This window comes from Miscanthus floridulus, chromosome 19 (assembly GCF_019320115.1).
Source record: "Miscanthus floridulus cultivar M001 chromosome 19, ASM1932011v1, whole genome shotgun sequence".
Lineage (NCBI taxonomy): Eukaryota > Viridiplantae > Streptophyta > Magnoliopsida > Poales > Poaceae > Miscanthus > Miscanthus floridulus.
This window is the reverse complement of record NC_089598.1, coordinates 1,472,604-1,493,990: the sequence shown is the minus strand read 5'-3', so window position 1 is coordinate 1,493,990 and position 21,387 is coordinate 1,472,604. Positions and strand designations below refer to the sequence as shown.

Here is a 21,387-nt window from a genome sequence, read left to right as displayed (position 1 = left end):
AAGTCGGAATGGGGCGGAGTCCGCCTAGGCGGTCGGAGACGTGTGTGCCTGGCCCTGGCGGGATCCGCGACGAGGGCACTGAACCTTGTTCAGCGCCCTTCGAGCATAGCCAGGAAAGTTCCTTTAGTCAGCGCCGGGTCTCCGCCCTAAGACGGTCGAAGACGCCTTGGCGACACCTTGCTGTCGGAGGCCTTCGTCATCGCCGAAGCCGTGTTACAACAGCTTAGTTTTTAGCATTTATATTTAAAAATTATATTTCTAAAGACTTGTGGGTTCTTCATTTTAGATCAACAAATTTATTAAAAAGCAGTGTAAAAGCTTTGAATGTTTTCTTGGGGAGTATGACTTTCAGGTATTCTGAAACCATTTTCATTAAAAAAAATATTTTCCCGTGGATAATTTTTGTAAACTTCATTTACCCAGTGGATTATTTTAAAAAGTAGTTCCACTAGAAAACGACTTTTTTTTCTGAATTTAGCACATACAAGGGATATTTAAAAAAATACGAAAATGTATTAATGAGGCTTTTAACACCGATTTTAGAAAATTCTTGAAACCCCTAGAGAAAGGAAACATTTAAGGAACATTCGAATTCGATGATAACATCCAGGCGTAAATCTAGTTCATTCGTCATAGGTTAGCACTGACAATGACAATAAAAATGAAGGTCACGATTAAACAGCAAATACAGCGAGTCAGCACATACATAACTAGAGTGCATAGAACTTAGCCACTGGCAGCAGCGGCTGTTACATCCTCGCTTGATCTGTCACTTGTCCTGTCCGTCCTCAGACGGAGAGCAGCAGGAAGAACCCAGCGAAGATCGCTTCGAACACGAGCCAGATTACCTTCCGACGAGGCACACGGCGAGGAGGCAATTGCTGCATGCCTAGCAAATCCTCGCTTGGCAGGCGCCCATCTCCATTCTCCAGCATGGACAAATTGAGCACATCTAAAAATGACGAGCACGCCACGGCAACTCCAAGCCTGTTCCTCTTCCTCCTACGGTCCTACCATACGGCAGCTCCTCCTCCTCCTCCCTGTTCTGTTCTGTTCTATTCCGCCTGCTGCAGTGCCGCCGCTTGGCACGGTGAACAGATATGACCACTACTATTCAAACATGTTTTAAAAACACTACTATTCAACATGGTATTTTTAAATAGAAATCATAGCATAACTCTCACCTAGACTAAACTGTATGCAGAATATTGGTAGATCGTTCATGCTATATTCAGCTACACACCAAAACCCCACCACAGTGAGTCCCGTGACCACCCACTCTTGCCATTGTCATGCATAGCACTCATCACTGACCAACCCAGTCCCGCGACCCCACTTCCCACTCACTCACTGAGCCAGCCACTGCTACAGCCTACAGTCCGGTGGTGTCCTCCACGGCGATTAGGCGGCCATGGCGACCCGATCCCCGTGGGACTCGGAGCTCTTCCTCCTGGTCATCGTCGGCTACCTCGCGTTCAACCTCCACCGGGCCATCACGCAAAGCAAGGACGGCGCCGAGGTGGCCTTATTCTGGGTCGTCTCCTACCTCCTGCAGTTCAAGCACTTCCGATCCATCCGCCTCTACGCGCTCTCACGCCGTCGCGGTCGAGGTCGCCGGAGAGGAACAGGGCCAGCGATTCCGAGCATGTAGCAAACCAAGCAATGGAGTGACTAGACGTGTTTCGCCTGCACGTACACCAGGGCCAACAACCGCGTATACGTCTAGTTCAGACTCGATCTGGTGCCAAAAGCTAGCGTGCAGAATCTGGAATATGAGATGACGCAAGCAACTACGACGCCGTGTAACAACATTTTTACTCGTAGTGTGGGGATCTCCTTCTTTGCCGATCATCCGTGTCCCTGTGTAAATTTTTCTGTTGGTCCCAGTATCCAACTACTGACATATAGCACGATTTCTCATGTGCCAATAGGACTGTGGAAACTTGACAGTCCCATCGAGTAGGGTAAGTATGTTTTAATTACTGAGGATTTTGCCCGCATATAGGATCATCTATATGCGTATACATGACATCACGCTTTGATCATCGTTATTACAGATAACATGCACACACACGTTTACTTTTTATTTGTCAGTTCGTTTAGTTTGGGACGCAGGAATTTTATAGGAAACGTACAAAAATTTCGTGAAAAAATCGTAGTTAATAGGACAAAATTTCCACGTTCCAAACATTATTGCCTATACATTTTGACATATCAATATATACATGTAGGTTATTGGAATATTCTTTGGCAGAGAAAATTCACCATCTTCAATGCTATGGGGCAAGCTAAAACAAACTGGAATCTGTTTAACAGTAACTAAATATTGTAATCTAGCTAGGGCCTATATAGTCCACCGTATAGTAGAACATAAAAAGAAATTTAATTTAAATAAAAAATGTACAATATACACTATAGTTTGAACTTAAAGGTGGACAAAGAAATTACAAAATGACACAATCAAAAGTTGAAAACCAAAATATAGATCCATGTTGTCATAAACCCATGGAAGTGCAATGGAAATAACGATGAAAACACATGTAAAGTTCAAATCCTAAACCCTATATTTCTTCTCAAATTATAGTTTCCTTTTAAACAAATTTTATCAAATCTATACATAGTCATTATATAGAATACACTATATTTCCGTACAAAATTTAGAAGCATAATACATTATATTTCAGGACAGAGGGGTAGGGCAAGAAAGTTAAAGTGGATGGCAGATAGAGGAGTCAAAAAAATTTAGTGGTAGATAGGGAAGCAAGAGAAAGTTTGCAGTGGCAGATAAGGATTTTTCTCAATTAACTCCAAGATGTATTGGAACAAATGAGGTAAGTTGTACGCTTTTCAACAAATGAGATAAGTCGTACATTTCGTCACAATGCACAAACATATGTCTGCTAGTACAAGGATAAGAGTAGGATAAAAACTTAAGCTTTCTACAATATTCTAGAAATAAAAGGTGTGTGTAACTCCTTTTTTACCCCAAAATTAATGAGGAGTTGATAGACCCAGCTAGTTTCTTCCTAACTGTTCCAGAAAGGCAGAGCTAGTCCATTACTAGACGACAAACCCTAACCTTAATGGCTTAATAACACGACTGATGGGCTGATAGTATAGTAATAAGATATTAAAAATTCGGAAGCCACACTACCCATGTTTCGATCTTGATCGAGAGTCGAGACAAATCAAAAAATTTATAATGTAGAGAAAAACATCTATCAAAAACAAAAGAAAAAATTTGGAAACTATCAAAGGCAGGTTTCGATCGTTGGACCTGTGGGTTACGAATCCACCACGCTTCAGCTGCGCCACTTAGATATTTCGATGTAATTTGATTACTAAGTTTACTTATTTAAAAAATATAATCCTGCACCAAAAAGAAAACATCAGATAGAGTAAGAGCGAAAGGAATGATTCTGTTTGTCTGTACTTTCATTCACCACAGAACTAATATTCAGGTTCAATATTCAACTGTGAAGTTAAATGTAATGGTCGCCAAGCCCAAGTTGTGATAGTAATCTGGTAATTAAGTACTGGCTTACAGTCAGGTAAACATCAGCGTCTAACATAACAATGCAAGCTTACTCATGTAGTCCTGTGTAACGGCTCTGGTGAATATATAGTTTGCTTTTGTTTACATTGCACCAGAGAACCGATCGAGTGCGTGCTCGAGTGGCTAGCACAGCCAGGTGCACACGCAGCCGTCGCGAGTTTGATTCTTCGAATCGCTCTTGTGTCTCTCATCTGGATTTGTTCCCAAATAATTTCACACAGCCTCTCACATGTAAAGCCACAAAAGTAATATACAGTACCCATTATCTACGGTGCCATGGATGGTCCTAGTGGTCTCACTAAGGACGTGGGCTCCAAAAATCTAAGTATAGTTATAGGTTTGTTAACGTACAAGTGGTGTGTGTATTAAAATGTCTGTACACAAACAGATACTTTAGCCGTACCTAGATGAAAGACGTTAAAAGAAGAAATATATTACATCATAAGGATATCCTGAATTATTATCAATTCAAAATCCCACTATAAAAAAATGGTTCAATCAAGTGAGACTGTATGTTAATTGCTAGAAGATTGCTCAAAGATGGACATGCATGCATATGTTTGTTCGCGATAGCTACCTCAACTAACGTGCGCGCGTGTGCTCGACAATTAAGATTTTTTTTATTTTTAACACTTTTTTAAAAATATTTTTAAATCTGACACTTTTTTTTTTCAAAACTAACATTTTTTGCCGCACCTATTCGCATGGCACGGCAAATTCATGTTGCTGCGCCATGCATGGCGGCGCGGTGGGAGTGCTACCGTGGTAGTCAGTCGCGCCGCTGACCGCTGACGTGGCCGAGCTGCCGCGCCACGGCGCGGTAGTGCCGCGCCACGCATCACGGCATGGCAGCCCCATGTACAGGCCCGCGGCTCAGCCTCGCTTCCCATCCTCTCTCACTCAGCCCATTTCGAACAGAGAGAGCCACGCCCTGCTCCCGCCGCCGCGCCCGCCGTGCCCGCCGCTGCCGCGCCGCCGCCTCCTTCCCTCACACCCCACTACCGCGCCGCCCCTTCATCTCTCCCCACTGACGCGCGTCCCTCCCTCAATCCCCACTGGTGCCCGTCCTCGTCGCCGGCGCGGTGGCGCCCTGTCTCACCGCCTCCCTATGTCCCCATCCTCTCTCCTTTCCCTCCCTTGCCACCCCCCCATGTCGTCCCCATGCACCAACTGTGGTCGTTAAAAGCAGCCCGCCACCAGTCGCCAGAAGAAGCCCGCCGCTGGCCGGCCATTGCCGCCGCCGGCCATCTCATCTCGTTTGGTGGATTGGGTGAGCCCCAATCTTCCCCTCTTGTTTGTTGAGGTAATGCTCTTATGCATTTGTTGCTTCAATCGAGTTTTTGTTAGCTAGGGTTAGCATTCAAATTTAGTTTGACTGGATAGTGATTTATATAATTAGTGAAGTTATTTAGTGAAGTTAGTAAAGTTAAGTTATTAGTGGTTAGTTTTATTATTAGCTAGATAGGTATAGTTAGTAAAGTTACTTAGTATAGGTATTAATTTTAGTGTAGTTAGTTAGTGTAGTTACTCAGTATTGTTAGTTAGAACTGTTGGTATAGGTATTAATATTAGATTAGTTAGTATAGTTAGTTGGTATTGGTGTAGTTAGTATATGTATTAGTAGGCACGACGATTTCGACGACTTGATGAAGTTTCTTGAAATGCTTTTGTAGATGGATTGTTGTGTCAGAGTTTTTTACGAAAGAAGTGTTAGAAGAGAAGATGGTATGTTTGAGGATATAGAAGAAGAATTGGAATTGTTTAATGAACTTCCTAGCTTCAGCGATCTTTGTGTCCGTTTGAAGGGAAAGTTTGGCGGTGATTTCACACTGAAGGGGATGTTTGATAGTGGAAAGACTAGGGCACACTACGTGCTGATGCCCTTACACGACCATGCTCATTGGTCCCGCTATAATAGGGTATTCCAAGGTTCCAATGTGGCCATGACTGATGTGGTAGTGGAGAATGGGTACAAGATACATGGTCTCCAAGAGGGGCCGTCCTTCGACGGTGATACTCAACAAGAATGTGGGGGCCATGTGGAATCAACTATGGGTACTATGGATTTGGAGGGTCAGTTGACGCAGGAGCAGCTTCATTCAACTTTAGTAGGCTGTATAAGCAATAACTTCGATGTGAACGAGTTTGAATGGAAAGAGGAGGAGCGGGAGGAGGAGGAGGACAGTATCAGTGATGTAGTTAGCAATGATTCAGACGATTCGGATGATAATCAAGGAGGTAGAGATGCTATACCAACATTGGCTGATGTCATGCTAGTATCGGTTCATGCTATGCCAAGCATGAAGTACCAACTGAGGTACTTCATGCTATGCTAGCTCAGGGTAGACTAGTCACAGATTTGCCAGAGGATGATACCCCCTATGATTCATGGGCTAAAATTAGCAAAGCACCGCAGTATGTTCCACCACCACCTTACACAACGATAGAGCTTATGAAACTGAGGTCGATGAACGTACCTTTCAGTGGCGTTCTGAACAATAGGGATGTCAGCATGATGGATATGGCAGTTTGTAACACCGGTCTACAGATGTGTAGGAAATCATTGTATGACCATGACAATGAAATCCTGAGCAAGGGTATGATATTCAATACAATGTCAGAGATGAAGTTGTTCCTTCAGGACTATGATGTCTATCACCATAGGCCGTACACTGTCGCTCATTCGGACCAGGAGTTGAGGTACCACATGATATGCAAAAATGGTTGTATGTGGAGGTTAAATGCATGAAAGAGACAGAGTGATGGCAAGTGGAGGATAAGTAAAGTGGTCCAACCCCACACTTGCCTATCAAATAAGGGGAAGAAAAATCATCAGCAGCTCACGGTACGTTCCTTGCGTATCGTATATTGAGGCTCGTTGATGACAATAACAACATTTCGGTATCTTTCTTACAATAGTCTATATCCAGATTTGTTAAGTATGATGTGAAGTACGGAAAGGTTTGGCGTGCTAAGCAAATTGTCTTGGCGATTTGTTAGGGTAGCTGGGAGGAAGCGTACAACAGGGTTCCCCGAATATTATGTGCAATGCATTACTACAACCCTGGCTTGAAATGGTTTATAGACACCAGAGGGATGTATTTAGAGGACCTATTGAGGCATGTCCTGCATCGTGTCTTCTTGTCGTTCACGCAGATAGAGCATGCATTCCAGTATTGTCGGCCAGTCGTACTTGTTGATGGCACTTTTCTAGCCGGAAAGTATAGGGGCACCTTGATGATGGCTGCTGCTGTTGAACCGAAGGACCAGATAGTACCCATGGCTTTTGCTTTAACAGAGGGAGAGAACAATGAATCATGGTCATGGTTCATGCGGCTTCTACGTGTATAAGTGCTTGGCCCATCTCACACTATATGTTTGATCTCGGACCGTCACACAGGGCTTCTTAATGCTGCAATTGAACATATCGATGGGTTCCCGTATCTAGTGCATAGATGGTGTATGCAACATTTTGCCGGATTGGCAGCGTCAGAGGAAGAAGGAGGTTTATGACAAGATAAAGGAGCTATGTTGTGTACGTACAGAGCACCAGTTCAAGGAGACAAAGAGAGAACTAGACAAGATTCTAAACAAAGCGGGCAAGGCCTGGATAGAGGCACAGATGGAACAGAAGGCTAAGTGGGCGTTAGCATATGACGAGGGTGGTTTTAGGTATGGCATCATGACCACCAACTTGTCAGAGTCTTTCAACTGTGTATTCATCAGAGTTCGATCATTGCCAGTGTCTAGAATTGTTGAGTTCCCGTTTCAAAAGTGTAACGAATATTTGTCAAGAGGTGGGAACTTGCGTAGAGGAATTTAGCTGAGCTTGGGAGATTTGAAAAGGCCAAAACGGAACATTTGAAGGAGGCTGAGGAATTGGCCAAGCAGCATACCGCCGAGCCATATGGACCTCGCTAGCATGTCTTTAGTGTATGGGGGAAGGGTTGCATAAGCTTGGGTGGCGAACATTATGGTGGACGGAATTACCGAGTTGATCTTGACAAAGTAGAGTGTAGTTGCAACATCCCTTAGATCATGCATGCCCCTTGCTCTCATATGATCATGGCCTACAGGGTCCGTGGATATGACTGTTGTTCACATGATCAACTTGGATACAATGTTCGTTATATGGGTACAATACACCAAATCTGAAGCATGGAACTAACACACGGCGCAATCAGAAATCCTCAGTTAGAAACATACTGAGTAAGCAACTCGTTGTCCGATTACCAATCCTCTACCACAACCTCGTTGTTGTGGCTAGACTCACCTGCATTGCCCTGATCTGCCTGTCGCCTATAGTAAGCGGCCTCCGCTTCATCTGCGGCCTGAGAGAAGAACACGTCCTCCTCCGCCTACAAGCCCACCTCTGCTTGAGCGATGAGCTCGCTCAGTCTGCTAGTGTCATCCTCAGCCTCCTCCGTCTACAAGCCCACCTCCGCTAGAGCGATGAGATCGCTCAACCTAGCAGTGTCATCCTCATCCTCATCCCCATCATCGGCCAACGCAATTAGAGATTGAACGGTGCGACCAGCTCGCGTTCTATGCTCATCTAACTTCTTTTCCTGAAACCTTACATGGGCCACCTCTGTGGCATGGTCCTCGCTGCATCTAATCCCTTCATGTATAAAATACAACCAGTTAGCAATTGGATTATATTACATTCAAAATTAGACAACGAAAATAACAAGGCTTTCAATCACACACTGACACACAATGCAACAACATAGTTGTTCAAGACCTGCATCTATACTCTTGTCTCCTCCCTTGCCTCCTTCCTTGTCCTCTCCTCCTCTAACGCCCTCCGTCTCTCCAACCTCCATTTGTCATGCCTAACACCGATCGGGTTACGAATATCGTGCTGTCTAGCAAACTCACGCATGTCCTTCTTCTACTGTTTAATGAAGAGGTTGATGTACTGATGTCTATATCCCCTCTTCCGTGCAATTACTTGCCTCCCCTTCAAGTCATCCAAGAACTTAGCTTGGTCATCATAAGATTCCCACTTGCATTTCCTAGTGCTCTGTTCAAACGAAAAATTAGATCATGAGTCTTAGCAAAAGAAAAAAATACGATTTTATGTTTTCCACAACAATAACCAACCTCATCATAGTCAACTATATGGCCGCAATAATGGCCTATTACAAGCTCCGAAGGGACTAGGCCGTAGTTGGCTTTAACACCACATTCGCACATGACAGGAAGTGCTTTGTAAATTACCCTTTCTTCTTTTCCTTTGCCTTTGGCGGCTCCGGTCATTGATTCTTAGGACCATAGAGCCACTTTTTGAAACGACACTTCTCCATTGCAAACACCTAAAAAGGGTGACATTACTACATGAATACATATAACTCAATATTTCAACAGATACACTTTCCACTTACTTCATGCTTGTTTGGACACACAAACTTCAATGTATTATTAGGGTTTATCATAGCTCGATCTCCACAATCGCACAGAGAAGGTTCCTCAAGCCGTCTAACTACGACTAAGTGCTTCTCTTTAGCCATCATTGGCGGGAGATTAGGGGGAGGTAGAACACACCGCTCGAAGTGCTCACGTGGATGTCTCCCTCTCCACCAATCGTCGAAAAGGAGCTACATTGGGTTAAACTTGTCTAGACCGTTGATCCACTTAAAGAAAAAGCACCTCTCATGGGCCCACACAACAAGATTCCAACAAAATATTAGTAACCTACTAACACGAATGAAAAAAAAATAAAGTGGAAATAATTACTTACATTAAAACGACTGCATGTGAAGAAGAAACACGTTGTTGTGTCTGGATGTCTCAATTAAACACATCGGTCGGGAAACCATAGTCACAGTTAGGGACAGGGAGGTCAGGAGGGACGAGGGCATCTTTGTTATACGTGTCGGGGTATAATTCTCTAGGATGACCCCATTTTCTCCAAAACTTCTCCCGATACATGTCTTGCATCTAACAAAATGGTTGTAATTTAACATAAATCAAAGCATCGCAAATTAATGTAAAGGAGAACCATTTGCATTAAAACGAAGAAAATATAATCTACACTTACGAACAAAAATTGACCTTAGACTAAACATGGTAAACATAGTTCTAACTAACCAATTAATCTTAACATTGACAATCCTAATCCTTATCCTTGAATCCAACGTTCTAACGAACTAATATTTTCCTTCAAACCCTAGTTACCAAATCTAATCCTTGAATCCACCATTCAAACAACTAATAAGAGCATCATTGCATTGACCAAGGCCGAGGAGGAGCTTGGGTGAAGGCAGGAAGGGGGCCGGCAAGGGAGGGAAGGGCAGCGGCCGGGCGTGGGGGAGTCGGGAGGCGGCTGTGTGGGTGCCTCGAGCGGCCTAGTCGGGCAGATAGACAGAGGGAGGGAGCCCGTGGCCTCAGCTCTAGTCGGGCAGACAGACAGAGGGAGGGAGCTCGCGATGCAATGGTTAAGTCAGGCCTCGCCGCGCCATGATCCACGGCGCGGCCGCCCGGCCACGTCATCGGCCAACGCCGCGGTTGACTGCCACGTGGCCACCCCCGCTGCGCCGCCATGCATGGCGCGGCAGCATGATTTTGCCGCGCCATGCGAATAGGCACGGCCAAAAGTGTTAGTTTAAAAAAAAGTTAAACAGTATCATATTTGAAAATACTTTTAAAAAAGTGTTAAAATAAAAAATTCACCATTAATTGCACGTAATAACTGAAGAAGAATGTGGAGAATTAACTTGTACTTTAATTAATAATGTACAGCCCACAACGTATAATTAGTAAATTTATCATAACAAACATAGATTATGCAGTATCTGAATGGGTATATATACCGTGGTGTATTTGAAAATGAAGAGGGAGAGAGACTAACGGTAATCAATTATGATTAGCTGTACATATTAAATCTATATAGTATCTACAAAACTTGTAACAGAATGGAGAAATTTCCTCGCGCATTTGTTTACAAAAAGCATCCAGAATCGGCGAGGAAAGAGTCGGCGATTGAGAACACTAGGAGGTGCAATACAAATATAGATTTAAGGCATACTTTTCAGCTTGTCTTAATCCGTACTTTTCAGCTTGTTTTTTTAGTCGGAACAGTATTTTTCTTTCACATCAAATCAGTCGGAACAATATTTCAACTTATTTTTTCAGCGAACCGACATAATGCATACTTAATTTGAATTACAATCTCATGTACTACTAGTACACTACTAGGAGCATGGCAGCTTGAAGGTTCAATCAAGTAATTTTTAAAAAAAAGCACGTTAGTCAGATGGGAACGGCCCTGCCTATAGTGCGGATTTTGCACGTAGACGGTCTTTTCCTGTAATCATTGTGACTATGCTAACAGACACTTCTGAATTCTGACGAGGTGGCTTCATCAGGTAGATACAATGTCCGTTGAGATACACTCTACTTTAAGGTACTACTTTCAGATAGATAGATGGATCAAAAGTTAACAATGACTAGTTTCAGGTAAATTAAAAGCAACCAAACGCAGCTTCATCGGAACATTAAAATTTCCAGGTGGCGAGCAGGCAACATATAATGCATGCATTGTGTTGGATATATGAGATATGTACTGAACCTCACTTGAAATTGATCACAATGCATGCGGCTCGATACAACGCTTAGTTGCAGCTTGCAGGTGGATCACAATTTGCATTGCTGGACCTATATCAAGTACATGAATCAGGACCTGAGTAAATTCAGGTGAAAGTGAAACCAACAACAGTGCAACTGGATCGGAACACTTTGCAAGTCGGATCACTTAATAATTATTAGAAGACGATCGAAAACATGTCATTAACGCCACACACAGCAAACCAAAGTACCAAACATCGTACAATGTTTAGGACATTCGGCCTGTTCGCTGGTCGGTTTCTGGGCTGATAAGCCCGGCTGGTGCTGGTTTGTTGTGAGAGGAAAAACAATGTTGGCTGGCTGATAAGCCCTGGCTGAAACCAACAAGGGAACAGGCTGAATTCTTACGATAGGTGTGGTGCAGTGAGATTATGCCAATGCTGCCATGAAGGTGAAGCCAGATCTAAAATAAAACATCTGCAACCTGCAACATGAAACAACTTGTTGCAACACAAGACTGTTGAAACATTTGGAACATACTGTTGCAACATATGCAACATACAGATAAAAATAATTGCAACATACGTTAGGAAACAGATGAAATATTTTGAACAAATGCTTGCAACATGCTTCTGAAACACTTGCAACATATGTCACATGTGCAATATCCCTCGATCTACTTTTGCAACATCAAGATAAAACAATTGCAACATACATCTGAAACGTCTGAAACTCTTGAAACATACATATACAACATAGGGGAGGGAAAGGCCGAGCTGGTCGATTCCGACCGTCGGGGTCGGAGCCGGTGGCGAGTTGCGGCACGTGAGCACCACCAGCACCCCCCACGCTCGTGGGTGCCCTTGGCTCGGCCGGGGAAGACCTGAGGCGTCACGACACATGCGTCCCAGCGGCCACGGTGCTAATCCTGATGTTGCCTCACCACGGGTGGAGCCTTCCCCTCGTCTGAGAGGAGGAAGATGACGGGTGCGGTGAAGGAGCACTCAGTGCCCCTCTCTAGGTTGCTCTGCTCCCGGTCCTAAGCAGGAGCGGATCGATGAGGAATGGAATGATCTGTCTAGGGTCGTCTCCCCCCTCTAGGATCTGACCTTACCCCTTATATATCGAGATAAGTCGGGTACATGGCAGTTTGGGGGGTTGAGCCTATGTTCTACATGCGCCAGAGTCCAGGAGAGTCTTGCAGCGGCACTTTGTGGACCGTGGCGATGTCATGGAGCCAAAGAAGCTAGCCCTGAGTGTCGTCTGGCTGGCATGTTCTAACATGCTGAGTGTCAAGCTGTGTCGGCTTGGACCGGCCTCCCCCAGGTGTGCCTTTTAGAGTCTTCTCGGTGGCGAGGGAGGTCGGCTCGAGGGGCTGACACGGGGGCCCAAAAGCCCTCGACCCCCGGAGGCCAAGGGAGAGCTTGTCTTTTTGTGTCACGCCCCGTGCATGACCCTATCGGGGGAGCGGCCGGCAAAGCCACGCCCAAGGTGTAGCGTGTCTTCTTGCGCTCGGGCCTTAGCTGGCGTTGTAAGCTAGGCAGGAGCCAAGGATCGAGCCCAGGCTTCTCCTCAATCGGGAACCTGAGGCTCGGACGAACCCCCGAGCCCTGAGCAGAGGGCGCGGCGTGCTCAAGCTCGGTCGAGTTTCTTGGTCTGAGGGTGCGCGCGAGCGTACCCGATGGGTACAACCTCCAAGCCCCCGGGCGATCCTGGAGGGGTCGGTCAGGGGTCTATTCAGTCGAAAACCATTGATCCTGAGGCTTAACATACACATATGTTAGGATCTCGTCAAGCGCCGTTGTGGAGGTTCCCGCATCGGGGCGCCTGCCTCCGCCCACGCGTGAGCCGAGGTGGTGGGGCGCCGTCGGGGGAGAGGGAGGGCCGTGGTGGGGTGCCACTGGATCTGCGAGCTCTAGCAAGGGCCGCCAGGAAGGAAGGGGAGGGGAGGGGAGGGGTGGGGCGCACGCCGTCGGCATGGGAGGGGAGGAGAGGGGAGAGGTGGGGTGGGAGAGGAGGAGAGGAGGGGTGGGATGGGATCGCGCCGCTCGTGAGGGGCGCCGCTCGACTGAGAGGTGAGGGAGAGGAAGTGAGAGAGGAGAGAATGAGTGAAACCATAAGTGGTGACCGTATATATACTCAGGTCGTGCTGGTGGGCTCGTCTGGGCCTTTTGGGCCTCGGCCTTTTTACAGAGGCGGGCCATTTAGGAGGTCCGCCTCCGTAAATGGAGGCATTTTTTTGTCTCGGTTAATAGATTTTAGGAGACGGTTATTTTTAAACCGCCTCGGTAAATCGATTTTGCGATACGGTTGACTGTGACCGTCTCAGTTAATTAAAAATGACCGCCTTGGTTAATTCTAGGTATTAACCGAGGCGGTTTAAAATCCCGCCCGCCTCTAAGGCCGATTTCAAAACGTCTCGCAAAAGATTTTGTGTAGTAGTGGCGCCGTCCCTTGCAAGAGACCGCCGACATCAGGAGGAGAGGAAGAGACCGCTGCCAACATCGTAAGAAGGAATAGCCCGTAACGGGAAATAGAGAAGAGAGGAGAAAGAGGTATTTTTCACCACTGATTTGTGTGGGACCCATATATTAAGGGCTGAGGCTTTCTCAATCAGCTAGAGCATATATCCCCTATACTCTGAAATTTAGGTTTCTCAACCTCCTACTCTGAGAAGAATTTTAACTCTGAGTATAATAGAATTTAAGGAAAATAGGAAAGGGGGTCTAGTGGAGTTGCTCTAATCTCATAAGTCAGCCAGTTAGGTAATCAAAATGTCACCAACTTGAGTCAATCAGTTATAAGTGCAAACAAATTGTACAAATAAATGAGTCGACCAATAAAGTTAATACCTTTATTTTGAAATACAATGGATCCAAATTTATCAAAAGTCAAACTACTCTAAATTTAAATGGAATATAATGGGTCCGAATTTATCAAAAATGAAATTATCCTAAATCTACTAACATCTATATAACATCAAGGAGACAACTTATAAAAATGTATTTCATCATCTATCTAACGACCCTTATTTGGTGGTATCGTAAATGTTATTGTTTTTCTTCTATAAATTTTGCTGAACTCAGTAGAGTTCCACACGTAGGCAAAAGAAAAATATCACATTTCGAGATGGGGGAGTGCAAAATATACACGAACAACATTTGATCTGCTGCTTTCAGAAGTGTTCAGCCCGGTGTGGAAGTGGAACCGATAAGAACGAGCCCATAGAAGGACAAGAAGAGTCTCTTCTAGTTAAGGATGGATTCGGATCGGATTGAGACGGATACAGATTCAGATACCACTGTTTACCACATTTTAATTCAAACTCGAATACGAATACGGATACTGTCGGATACTAATGCAAAATAGATATCTCGAATTTGGATTCGAATTCTGATATCCACTCTATTTCGAAGATAACATGTATTTATTTGCTTATCGATAGTTTCATAGTATAATAAAATCATTATGGATGAAGGAATTTAATATATAGCTATATAACACTGTGGATAAAGACAAGTACCAAAAAATATTGAAATAATCAAATATATAAAATATAAGAAAATAAGAGATAATATATATTAATTACTAAATTCAAATGAATAAAAATAAATTGTAGAAGTATATAAATAAAATGAAATACTAATTAATATTATTAGCCATATTAAAATTAATTGAACTTTGGATTTATATATCGATAATAATACTAAAATTACATTAGCTATATATAACTTTTAAATAATGGTACATATCATCTGTTATATTAAAATTATTATCATTTACATAGTTAATTAGTCATAATTATAAGATTTAGATGGCTTTAAAATAATTTGTATTTCACAAAAACGGATAATATCATATATTTCACATTTTGGTTGGATATAGATATGGAATTGGATAGAGAATAATCTTCAAAAACGAATACGGATACATCCATTTAACATAAATCGAATACGAATACAGATATCCTTTTTAAACTAAAAAGGATACGGATATCGGATGTTTCTGATATCTAGACATCCAGATCCATCCACTTCTAGTGCCGTAGAAAATAGAGATACGGTATCTGAGAAGAACATGGCTGCATGCAGCTGACCCTAGTACACCTCTCTGCAATCTGAGTTCAACTATAAAGACCAGTAATCCTCAACGTACGTCTGACATGTTGCCTTGCTATCTGTTGGATTTTGGCAACTGCATACTGGTTTAGTTTGGAGGTGCAGTGCAACCGTCGTGCGCAGGGGCGGATCCAGAACGGGGCTGCGCCCCGGGCTGAGCTGCTGATTCATGTTCAAAACAGTCTGATCTTGCTTCCTCGGCCTCCTTTTGTCTAATTAAGATAATAGTTTTTTAGGTTAAACACCACATATGTTAAAGGGGCTACATGCACTCGCCCCGGGCTGCAGCCCGGGCAGCCCGGGCCCTGGATCCGCCCCTGGTCGTGCGAAAACTGCGTGAGGGAGAGACAGAGCGGACGCCATGGCAGCCAGACTAGTAGTGGAGAAAACTCGTTCCTGGAGACGGAGAGACAAGCTACGCTCGCAACTCCACTGTTTAGGTATCCATGTATCTTTTTGAGCGTTTCTTTTTGGTCTAATTATTATGCTATTTGAATCGTCTTATGTCTGTCATTCAAATGTGAGCTAGCTTGCGCACATGGATTCATCAATTAATAACTGAATTTAACGCGAGAAGAGATGGGCAATGGAGAACTTGATATATCACAGCCCAATAGCCCATGGCTCTTTGTTTGTTTCATTTCAGAAAGGACCTTCCTCAGGCTTATTCTTATTCCTGTCAAAGCCCCCAAATTTAAGAGGACTATTCGAGATACTGTCAGTTACATTTCAAAATAGTTTGGAGAACAACTGCACTACTAAAAACAAATTAGTTTTGCAACCACCGAAAACTAGTCGTAAACATTCCGAAAAAATAACGGAGGCGGACATCCGGACATCTTAAGATGCCGGCTTCCTAATCGATGATTTTGGGAGACGACGGTCATCTTAGGACGTCTGTCTCCATAATTGATTTTTGGAGACGGGCGTTTTCCTAGGCCTCCCTAAGCATTTACGGAGGCGGTCGCTAGGTGTGCCCGACTCCGAAAATGATTTGATCATGTGTCCTAAAATCATTTTTCAAGTAGTGCACGGCAAGCATCATGTTGTTCGTCGGGGTCGATGTGCGGACCTCCGGTGGCTTAAGCACTCAAAACACTCAGGAACACAAGAGATTTATCCTTAGCACTACATCCAACAGTTTGGTGCTCTTCATGTTAGGAATCACTACGCCAGAACACGCAATTACTGCTGAACCATCACTGCCAATTATGGTGAAGCCGATAGTGATCAGGAGATCAATGTCGGTTCATGACTTCAACTAGCAGTGATAGCACAACCGGTAGTGATAGGTGAACTATCACTGCCGGTTCGTAGCTCTAACTGGCATCGGTAGACATGGTACTATCACTACCGGTTGAAGCCACGAACCGATAGTGATAGACTATTTTCCATAAAAATCATTTTTTTCTTATGACATCGGATTAAGATAAATTTTATGTCAAAGTTATACAATTTAAAGAGAGAGGTAGACACTTTTTGATTTGAGATGATTTACAAGTTCAAATGTTCTCATATCAGATTTGAGATGGTTAGCAATGTCGAATGGAGATGAACTCGACATCAAATTTGTAACACTCGACGAGATCTGCAACTTTGCAGTTAACAACTTCTTTATTTGAGATCGTTTGAAGTATCAAACATACAATATAAGATTCAAAATTGTGTAACTAAAAAAATCAGCTATATAGTTACATGTGTTGCATCTTATTATTGCCCGTTGTAAACCCAACAGTAATGAGGGTGTCGATTGTCCACCGCCGGAGCCAAATCCGACAGTGATAGGGGGTTCTGACCCGGCAGTGATTATGAAATCTGGTGTAGTGAATGCTCAAACCAAAGTTATTACAATGGAGGAATGGAGAGAGAGAGAGAGAGAGAGAGAGAGAGAGAGTGGTAGGGGTAGCACTATGTTGATTTAGGGTTCTTGGTGAGATCGTTCGATCGGGTCTCGGTCCAATCGTCTCCTTTTACGAGAGCCCATGCCTTCCCTTATATAGTGAGGAGGGCATGGGGTAGTACAAAGCGAATGGTTCTTCACCTAGGGCTTCTCGCCTTGGGCTTCGGTCTTCTTCTTCATGGCGCTGTCAGTCCTTCTTTGTCTTCTAGCTGGGGGCCAACAAAACCACAACCATTCCCTAGCACCTGTGCTGCAGCCTAGCGCTAACCGTTGAATGCCGTCTGCCGTAGCGGGGCCTTCCCTGGGTGAGCCTTCTCGTGGCTTCTTTGACATGCCAGGCTCCTCCTTTTGCCCGAGGGGTTGCCAAGTGGGCCAGGAGTCCCCCACTTCGGCTCCGAAGGTTCCTTGTCCTAGCGCGTCATGCCCTAGGCATGACCCTGCCGAGGGGGTGACCGACAACCCCTCGCTGCTGTGAAACGGGACAGCAGTGTAGTGCTTTTGCGCCTGTCTGACAGATTTTGAAGCTGGCTTTTGACTTTGCCTTTCTTAGGCTCGTGTCCACGGCCGTGGAAGCTGTCCGCCGCCGCTGCTCGGAGCTCCGGCAGCAGCCACCGGAGCTCTGCATAGACCTCAACGACCTCCCAAGCAACGACTTCAACTTGGTCATCAGGAGCCTCGCCACGTACATAAAAACCCAAGAAAGCTTCAGTCCTCCTGTCTTGACCAGCATCGTTCCTGGCTCATTTCACGGGCGGCTCTTCAACAAGCGTAGCCTCCATCTAGTGTTCTCCACCGCTAGCTTGCACCGGCTCTCAAAGGTCAGTATGAGACCAACTGGGTCAAGCTCTCTATGTTAATTACATATAGTACTCCCTCCATTCCAAAATTATAAGATGTTTTGTTTTTTCTAGATTACGTTAACCGGCCAAAAAATATAACATTAACAGGCACCTGAAGACCTGGTGAGGAACGGAATCCCGTTTTATGACAGGGACGAGGCGATGAGGCGTGCTCGACGTTCCACAGTCATCAAGGCCTATGCTCGGCAGTTTAAGGGTAAAGTCCAATTTACACCCTCCAACTTTCACCAAAGTCCGGATTTCAACCTCGAACTTCATAACCGGATAACTTTGGCCCTACAACTCTTGAAAAAGTTCAACTTTCATCCTTTTGTGCGGTTTCGCGGGTGAACAGTAACTTTTGACATTTTCGAGAGGCGCCGAAATTTTATATTATTTTTTCGAGCATCTTAACGTCCTCAAATGAAAAAACTCAAAACTATAAAGTTGTCGATCTCATCGAGGTCTACAATTTACATATAAAAATTATCTTCATCCGACATCGTATTGAAGGGTTTTCTATTTTTTGAAATTTGAGTCTCATCACGCGACAAAATATGGTTCTGAAATTTTATATTATTTTTTCGAGCATCTTAACGTCCTCAAATGAAAAAACTCAAAACTACAAAGTTGTAGATCTCATCGAGGTCTACAATTTACATATAAAAATTATCTTCATCCAACATCGTATTGAAGGGTTTTCTATTTTTTGAAATTTGAGTCTCATCACGCGACAAACTGTTTTATATGTAAATTGTTCAATACGATGTCGAATGAAGATAATTTTTATATGTAAATTGTAGACCTCGATGAGATCTACAACTTTGTAGTTTTGAGTTTTTTCATTTGAGGACGTTAAGATGCTCGAAAAAATAATATAAAATTTCAGCACCATATTTTGTCGCGTGATGAGACTCAAATTTCAAAAAATATAAAACCCTTCAATACGATGTCGGATGAAGATAATTTTTATATGTAAATTGTTGACCTCGATGAGATCTACAACTTTGTAGTTTTGAGTTTTTTCATTTGAGGACGTTAAGATGCTCGAAAAAATAATATAAAATTTCGACGTCTCCCAAAAATATCAAAAGTTACTGTTTACCCGAGTTGGAGGCCAAAGTTATCCGGTTTTGAAGTTTGAGGTTGAAATCCGAACTTTGGTGAAAGTTGGAGGGTGTAAATTGGACTTTACCCGCAGTTTAACGATGATTTCACACGGATCTTGCATCTGCGAGCTCAAGAGATGGTTCCCGGAGGCCGGATGGTTTTCTCCCTTCTTGGACAGCGTTCTGATGATAAGCCGGAGCGTGCCATTCTGTTTTTGGAATTCACAAATGCCATCCTACACGAAATGGCATCAAAGGTATTGTATATGTCAACCATCACGTACGCATATGCAGTTACTAGATATATATTAGTATATAAATATTTGGTGGTGATTATTAACAGGGTTTGATCGATAATGAGAAACTTGACTCTTTCTACATACCATTGTACGGGCCGTCAGAGAAGGAGCTGAGGGAGATAATAGAAGCTGAGGGTTCATTTTCAATCGACAAGATGGCTGTCTATGAATCTCTTGATCAGAATGGCATTGTCGCGCCAGAGACAGGGGCACGCGCAGTTAGAGCTATAATGGAGCCAATCATAGCGCACCATTTCGGCCCATCTGCAGATGCTATGGACGAGTTCTTATGGATCATGGAGAAGTCCATCAAGATGTCGCCTCTAGATGAGTTCTCTCCATGTAAATCCAGCGCTTTCTTTGCTGCGTCCCTCACGAGGAGGACATGATCGGCCGCAACGTTTGTTTATAGTGAACAAGAGTTGCAAAGTTGCGTATATGTATGTTTGGCAAATCACAGGATTACATGCATGTATAAACTATAATAATAAAATGTTTTGTGGGACAAATTTTAATTAAATCCTGGTGATATAATATCTAGCGTGGCGATCGACTTAGCTTTACGTGCTCAAGTGATATGTTTGAATGTTTCCATGTAATTACTTAGCTTAGGTACTCAAGTGAAATCCAAAGTTTCTAGACAAAGAGCATGCAAAAGACGTGCAAATATAATCTTAAGCATGCGATTTGTTAAGAAGTTTAGATTTCACTTGAGTGCATATGTTGAGAATTACATGGAAAAAGAATGATTTTTGGTAGATGTTTTTTATTTTTAGAATATATTTTAGGGCTAAATAGCTTACCTGAAAAGTCAAACATACTACTATGAAAAGAATTTTATTTACAAAACTATAAAGCCTATGATGCTTACAACCAAAATGGATCATGCTTATGTTGAAACTAGGGGTTTCAGACAGTGTGGGGGAGACTGGGGCCTCCGCCCGTCAGGGGTCGCCTTCGGGCGGAGGCTCGGGATAGGTTCGACAGGTGAACTTGTGGGAAGCTGGCACAAAGAACTAGGGTTTCATTAATTCGTTCACCAACCAACCTGCACGGTTACAAGTGTTCCCTATTTATAGGGCTCAACTACTTCATGACAGAATTTATTACAATGCCCCTCAACTGCTACAGTACATTCCTGGAATATCCCGCCGCTAGCCCCTTGTTTGCGGGGCAATCCTGCCATACCGTCTCCGAGTAATGGGCCTCCATGAGCAGCCGGCCCACCATGCCTCGGTCTTCGGCCCAAAGGCCTGGGTCCCCGGTGCTGGCCTCCATCTCCAGGGGCGCGCCGCTGCCTCGGCGGGTCTCCGCCGGCCGGTCGGAGACATCTCCCGCGGGTCTCCGCCCGGCCGCGCGGGGGCCATGGTTCTCGATGCTGGCCTCCGCCTTCAGGGGCGCGCCGTCGCCTTGGCGGGTCTCCGCCGGTCCGGTCGGAGACATCATCCGTAGGTCTCCGCCCGGCCGCGCAGGGGCCATGCTGGCGCGTTTGCGCGGACCACGGGCGCTTGCGCTTGAGTACCTGCACACACTTAGGCAAGATTGTTTGTTTGATTAGTTCAGAGGTAGGGCGGCCTCCGCCCTTATTACCGAAGACGCTCGTAAGTCGGAATGGGGCGGAGTCCGCCTAGGCGGTCGGAGACGTGTGTGCCTGGCCCTGGCGGGATCCGCGACGAGGGCACTGAACCTTGTTCAGCGCCCTTCGAGCATAGCCAGGAAAGTTCCTTTAGTCAGCGCCGGGTCTCCGCCCTAAGACGGTCGAAGACGCCTTGGCGACACCTTGCTGTCGGAGGCCTTCGTCACTCGCCGAAGCCGTGTTACAACAGCTTAGTTTTTAGCATTTATATTTAAAAATTATATTTCTAAAGACTTGTGGGTTCTTCATTTTAGATCAACAAATTTATTAAAAAGCAGTGTAAAAGCTTTGAATGTTTTCTTGGGGAGTATGACTTTCAGGTATTCTGAAACCATTTTCATTAAAAAAAATATTTTCCCGT

General features: G+C 44.3%; 1 protein-coding gene across 1 annotated transcript; it reads left to right on the top strand.

Moving 5' to 3' along the window:
- Window positions 1–5,499: 5,499 nt before the first annotated feature.
- LOC136528724 (probable methyltransferase ICS2) lies at window positions 5,500–19,779 on the top strand. Its single transcript, XM_066521699.1, has 5 exons — window positions 5,500–5,873; window positions 17,694–17,961; window positions 18,091–18,204; window positions 19,184–19,348; window positions 19,435–19,779. The coding sequence occupies exons 1-5, from the start codon at window positions 5,500–5,502 to the stop codon at window positions 19,777–19,779; spliced, it is 1,266 nt and encodes a 421-aa protein (XP_066377796.1).
- The last annotated feature ends 1,608 nt before the right edge of the window (window positions 19,780–21,387 follow it).